The sequence below is a fragment of the Anabas testudineus genome, chromosome 17 (genome assembly GCF_900324465.2).
Source record: "Anabas testudineus chromosome 17, fAnaTes1.2, whole genome shotgun sequence".
Classification (NCBI taxonomy): Eukaryota; Metazoa; Chordata; class Actinopteri; order Anabantiformes; family Anabantidae; genus Anabas; species Anabas testudineus.
The window spans coordinates 22,670,968-22,677,712 of record NC_046626.1 but is presented as its reverse complement, the minus strand read 5'-3'; the positions used below and the strand labels follow the sequence as shown (position 1 = coordinate 22,677,712).

Genomic DNA, 6,745 nt, shown 5'->3' with positions numbered 1-6,745 from the left:
TTATTTCTGTTTGTTTCTTGTGGCTGTGGATTGAAGAGCACAATAGTACATCAGAGACAGCTGAAGCTTCTGGATCTGAGATTCTTAGAAGATAAAACACTGTGGAAATGGTGGTGTTGTGGTCTAATACTAATTATGTTTTTAATCCATCCTGTGACCAAAAATGTCACATGAGTGTGAACCAGTCTCAGCTTACCTTTAGGAGAAGCTCCTCTTCAGTGGGGTTGTTACTCTCTAATACATCTATTTTACAACTGTACCACATAAAAACATTGATGTTCCACTAGCTGGCCTGGTGGCTCCATGGCGTCCACTGCCCCCCAGGAGGGTGGGTTCAATGCAGAGGACACATTTCACTGTGACATGAACATGGGATATATGACAAATAAAGGCTTCTTCTTAAAACCCTTTAAATGTGGTTAAGTAAAGCTGGTTTTGTAATGGAACGTGTTAATAACAACCTGAGTGGAATCTATTCATAAACCTAAAACATTTATGATCTTTGACTCTGAGATTTACTGTAATTATCTGCAGATTCATGTTGTAGCTGATCTCCTCACTTGTGGAGCATGAAGACTGCGACTCTGTGTAAAAACCCTGAAAAACTGATCAGTCCTTTAAATCAACACAGAGACATTTTGTCTTTCTCTGTATAAAAAGACAAAATGCTGCCACCAGGCTGTGAACCAGGAGGAAGAGGATCAGAGAGACTGAAACTACAGATCCAAGTGGTGACGGAGGTTCCTCCTTCTAACCCACCAACTTAGTGTTGATGAAGACTAAACAGAGAGATCACAGCCTTCTTTCTACTCGCTGTAGCTCCCAGTTCCTCAACACTGCAGATATGATGCCTCTGTTCATCTCAGTGCTGCTGGCTGCTATGTGCCTTGGTATGAACACAACTCTGTTTCTTTGATATCAATCCAACATTGACATGATTCTCTAACAGCACACTGATACTGTTTGTTGGTGTTTTACAGGATGCAGAGCACAAAAAGACAACGTGCTGCAACCAGAAGGAGACGAGACTCAGACTGAAGGAGACACAGTAACACTGGACTGTCTGTACAACAGCAGTTCATCAAATGATTATCTGTTCTGGTACAAACAGGATGGAAACAACAGACCCAGATTCATCTTGAGCCGCTTTAAGATCGGCCAGGGGAAAACAGAGAATGAATTTAAGGAGAGATTTTCTTCTAGACTGAATTCCACCTTTAGATCAGTTCCTCTGAAGATCCAGAAGCTTCATGTGTCTGACTCTGCTGTGTACTACTGTGCTCTGAGGCCCACAGTGACAGGAAACAGCAAAACTCTGTACAAAAACCTTTGGAGCAAAGAAACAGAAAACTCCACAACATCCACTAGAGGGACTCACACACTGTTCAACTTAAGTCTTGATTCTTTATGCTCATGAGACACAGTTGTGTTGAAGAGTCTCTGAGAACTGTTTTCAGTAGTAGGTCTCTCGACAGGGGTCGGCTCATCCTCGACTCTTTCATTTCACATCTTGGTCACATGGAATTGTAAATATTGGGTAGAGACCAGAGCAGCACCACACAGCTCCTCCATCACCTTAATCCAACTAATGCTCATTTTGTTTTATACATATTCATATTTTCTCTCCCATTAAAAGTTGAACTGGTGAAGAAACAGGCAGCAGTTGTTGTATGAACAGTCTCTGCCATCTCACTGCTGAAGCTTCAGACGTGGTGTCTTGGTGGCCTCCCTCACTAGTCATCATGATGAGCTGAACTGAACTAGAAGAACTGAACATAGACCTGGAAGCTTCCCTTAAATGGAGCAACTTTCAAAATCATTCCAGGAACTGTTCTGAAAATCCTCTAACTTGTCTGAGAGACTCGAGATTCAAGATTCAAAAAAATGTATTAATCCCAGTGGGAAATTGTTTTGCCTCATTACCATTGTTCTCAAAACAGACAGAAAGAAAAGGAACCACAACCAGGAAAGATCCAACACCAACATAAATACACAAACATAAATACACAATAACATCAATACCGAAAAACTCAATATATATATACAGAATATGTAAAATAGATAAATGAAATTGGGTCAAAATATATAGATTCACAGCAAGTATCTGACACTTTCACTTCCCCCACCCCTTACAGAGGGGGGAGGCTGTGGCGCTCTGTGGAACATTTAATGTTAATCAGTCTTTGGCTGAACGTGCTCCTCTGTCCAACCAACACACTGGGCAGTGGGTGGGAGGGATTGTCCAGGATTGAGAGGAGTTTGGACAGCATCCTCCTTTCAGCCACAACATGTAGAGGGTCCAGCTCCACCCCCAGAACAGAGCCAGCCCTCCTAATCAGTTAAATTAGTCTTTTAGTGTCTCCACCTTCATGAGACACTCAGAGACATGAACTCAATACTGACTTCTAATGTATAGGTCCTGTTATGTACAAGAAGAAGTGCAGGCGTACAGAGGGGTAACTGCCATACATGGTACAGTGATGTGAAAACACATAGGTAGTGAAGAAAAGAGGGTTTATTGGAATTAGATGAAAGAATAAGACTTGAACTGTGCTTGGTTTGAGTAAAGAGGAGCACTGAGCTGTATTTAAAGAGACAACTTGAAGGCATTTATTTTGACATTATTCAGCTGTGTCTCAGTATATTGACCTTAATAAACCCAACAACACTGTTTCTGTCTCTTTGTCGGATTTTTATGAAAAACTTCATTTCTGACACTATTAAGAAAGAATTTGATCAAATTGGCTCAAGAGATAGAAAAACTGACACCACAGAACACAGCAGGTCTCCAAAGATTCTAGGATCCAATGAACTGTAATTCAATAAAAGTCAGTTACTGTGACTCTGCTGTCTGATGGACACTGGGCAGAAATAATAATAATAATAATAATACATTTATTTATAGAGCACTTTTCTAAACATATGTTACAAAGTGCTTCACAAGACAGACAAGAAACACATGTAGCCCAACAAGATCAACTTGAGCAAGCACTAGGCAAACAGTGGAGAGGAAAAACTCCCCCTAGGGGAAGAAACCTCCAGCAGAACCAGGCTCAAGTTAAACGGCCATCTGCCTCGACCGGTTGGGGAGCAGGAAACAGCTATACAAACAAAACAATAATACAAACAACTACCACATCGGTCCTTGGGGAAGACCAGTTCCAACGTAAAGGCATTGTAATCTAATGGAGAGTCTTCCCAAGGACAGATTTGTTTTAGCTTACAGAAGATCGCAAAAGGCTCGCCGGTAGAGGTATGTTTTAAGGAGAGTTTTAAAAGATGTTACTGAGTCAGCTGATCTTATATGCTCGGGTAAGCTGTTCCAGAGTTTAGGGGCTCTAACTGAAAACGCTCTGTCACCTCTTGTAGTCATGCTGACATCGGGGACATACAGAAGATTTCCACCAGAGGATCTCAGGCTACGTGCAGGCTCATAAGGCCTTAAAAGCTGGGATAAATAGCTGGGGGAAAGGCCATGCAGAGCTTTAAAAGTTATTAATAAAATTAACATCAATCCTAAAACATACTGGCAGCCAGTGTAAGGAAGCTAATACAGGAGTGATGTGATCTTATTTTCTTTTTCTAGTTAAGAGTCTTGCAGCTGAATTCTGTTACGATTCCTCCCTCTGCCCCTGTCTGTTATGTTTGTTCTGTCTCACTCTCCTGCCACACACCCATATATGGACTTCCTCTTCCCCCACTCTCCACACTCTGGACTAATTACAGACTCAATGCACCTGTTACTCCCTCTGTTTTAAAAGCACCCCTCAGTCCTCAGTTCGGTGCTGGTTTGTCGCACATTGACTTTCATGCTCTCACACTACTCCTCCAAGAATCTGGTTAGTCTGTCTGTCTGTCTGTTTGTTCGTCAGGAACCTCCATTTTGTTTGTACGTTTGGTTTGTTTGGTCTGCGTTCATGCAGTGTTTTTTTGTTGATACTTTGTCCTGTTAGTTTTGTATGTTTTGTTCTCGTTTTCCTGCCCTCGGCAGTGATTTTCGTTTGTCACTTTGTATGTCTTTTAGTGAGTTGTAGTTTGTATTTTTGTCTTGTGGTTTATTAGTTGTTACTTTGTATGTCGGGTTTAGGTTTTGTTTGTACTTTGTAGCACCGTGTGTTCGGGTCTCTTTCTTTTGATACTTTGTTCATGTTTGTTAGTTCCCTGTGTCCCCTGCACTTTGTTAATAAAACCTCTTTTTGTTCTTACTCGTTCGTCCCGTTAGTCTGTTCGTAACAGAATTCTGAACAATCTGGAGCCGATTAATAGATTTCTGGCTGAGACAGGTGAACAGACTGTTGCAATAGTCAAGGCGTGAGGAAATAAATGCGTGTAAGATTACTTCAGTGTCATGAAAAAGAATTGAACGTATTTTGGAGATATTTCTAAGATGATAAAAACATGCCTGGACAAGCTTTTTGACATGATGCTCGAAGTTAAGTTTACTATCAAACCAAACACCAAGACTTTTTGCAGTGGGCTTAGAATTAGCTAAGAGAGAATCTGTGCAGGGCAGAATGTGTTTGGCTACACGTTGTGGACTGATGACAACTATTTCTGTTTTGTCAGAATTCAGCTGCAGGAAATTTTGAGCCATCCAGTTTTTTATCTCATTTATACACTCATGTAAGGAACTCAGTCCCCCGTGGTCTGATATCTTAAAGGGACAGTACAGAGTGTCATCATAGCAATGAAAAGAAACACCATGTTTGCGAATAACATGTCCCAAAGGGAGCATATACAAAGAGAACAAGATTGGCCGCAGCACTGAACCTTGTGGGACTCCGTACTTTACAGGAGAAAAAGACGACTTGTAGTTATTAACGGTAACACAAAACGATCTGTTGGACAGGTATGAGGAGAACCAGTCCAGTGCAGTGCCTTCTATTCCAGCCCAGTGCTTTAGCCGGTCTAACAAAATTTGGTGGTCTACTGTATCAAAAGCAGCACTAAGATCAAGGAGGACAAGAATAGAGCACAAACCAGCATCAGAAGCCAACAGAATGTCATTGGTTACCTTCAGTAGGGCGGTCTCTGTGCTGTGGTGTTTGCGAAAACCAGATTGCAATTCGTCAAAGATGTTATAGTTTTCTGCGGCTAGAAATAAGTGTTTAGACACGTACTTTTCTAAAATCTTTGATATGAAGGGTAGTTTGGAGATTGGTCTGTAGTTTTCGGGGGATGAGGGATCTAGACCAGGTTTTTTCAAAAGAGGTTGCACAGATGCAATTTTAAAATAATCTGGCACAATCCCAGTGGACAGAGAAGTATTGAAAATATTCAGGAGAGAGGGAGCAAGCGAATCAATGATCGAGATTAAGAACTTAGTTGGGATGACGTCAACTGGGCTGGAAGATGGTTTCATTTTAAACATGAATCCTGTTCTCTACCAGAGAATCCTGAAGGAGAACATCAGGTCATCAGTCTTTGAGATGAAGCTGAAGAACAACTGCAGCTCGACGATGATCATCAGAGGAAGTCGACACGTGAAAGTCTCCAAAGAAATCAAAGTAAAGTTGTGGAGTGACCTGGTCAAAGTCTGGACCTCTAGTTCAGGGGCTGATTACTTTTTCACACTGCTCATTTTGGTCTTGGAGAAACGTTTTGCTTCAAAAACTCCAGTGATCATTTCAAACTTGCGTTTTGTGTTTGCTCAGGTTTAGAGACACAGGAGGAATCAGGAGGGGTCTAATATTTGTTGTCAGCACTGTCTGAGTCTCCTCCTACTGACTGCAGATGTGGCTGTTTGACAGAGAACAGTTTGATTCCAGCTGTGAACATCAGAACAAACAACTAGGTTATCCTCAACATTCAGTTACAGTATTTCACCTCTGTAAAGATGGAAAAACTCGCTGCCATTTTGTTCCTGTTAACTCTCGTAGGTACGTATGGTGTTAATAAGACAACCTGAAATATAACATTTACTAAACTTTACAGATTTAATTTGGAATATTTTAAGTGAAAAATTTAACATTTCAAAGAAATATATATATATATATATATATATATATATATATATATATATATATATATATATATATATATATATATATATATATATATATATATATATATATATATATATATATATATATAATATTTAACTACATTTAAAAATGTGATTTTCATTAAATGATGAATTTGTAACTCTAAATAAAACCTGTTGTTTCTCTCACTAGGTAAAACCTTGGAAGATGATATTACTGCCATCAGAGCTGAGGTGTTTTCATCAGAGGGTCAAAGTGTCACTGTGTCCTGTAAATATTCTGTTAAAGCCGATAATCTCCAGTGGTATCGACAGGATCCTGGATCAGCTCCTCAGTATCTTCTCCTGATCACTGACACAAAAGAACCTAAAGTGGTTCAAGCAAAACCTCCAAACCCACGACTGACTGCTAAACTGAATGAAGAGAGAAATCGAGGTGATCTGCAGATCTCCTCTGCTGCAGTGTCTGACTCTGCTGTGTACTACTGTGCTCTGAGGCCCACAGTGACAGGAAACAGCAAAACTCTGTACAAAAACCTTTGGAGCAAAGAGCAAAACAACATCCACTAGAGGGACTCACACACTGTTCAAAACTAACACTTGTTCCTTTGATTCCAATGACATGTTCCAGTCTGTGTAATAAAATGTTGTGATCTATAATGTCGAATGCAGCACTAAGATCTAACATGACGAGTATAGAGAGTAGACCATTGTCTGATGCAAATAGAAGATAGGAGACATGTTGATGGTTTAGAGGAATGA

The 6,745-nt window shown here is 40.3% G+C and overlaps 2 gene segments (V, D, J or C); both read left to right on the top strand.

Moving 5' to 3' along the window:
- The first annotated feature begins 772 nt into the window (after window positions 1–772).
- LOC113163877 lies at window positions 773–5,660 on the top strand. The segment is given in 4 exon segments: window positions 773–890; window positions 981–1,284; window positions 5,393–5,507; window positions 5,655–5,660. Coding segments are annotated over 4 exon segments (543 nt in total).
- Window positions 5,661–5,803: 143 nt separating this feature from the next.
- LOC113163361 lies at window positions 5,804–6,490 on the top strand (the record flags this gene model as incomplete). The annotated part of the segment is given in 2 exon segments: window positions 5,804–5,879; window positions 6,177–6,490. Coding segments are annotated over 2 exon segments (357 nt in total), but the record flags the coding sequence as incomplete, so codon positions are not given.
- Between the last annotated feature and the right edge of the window lie 255 nt (window positions 6,491–6,745).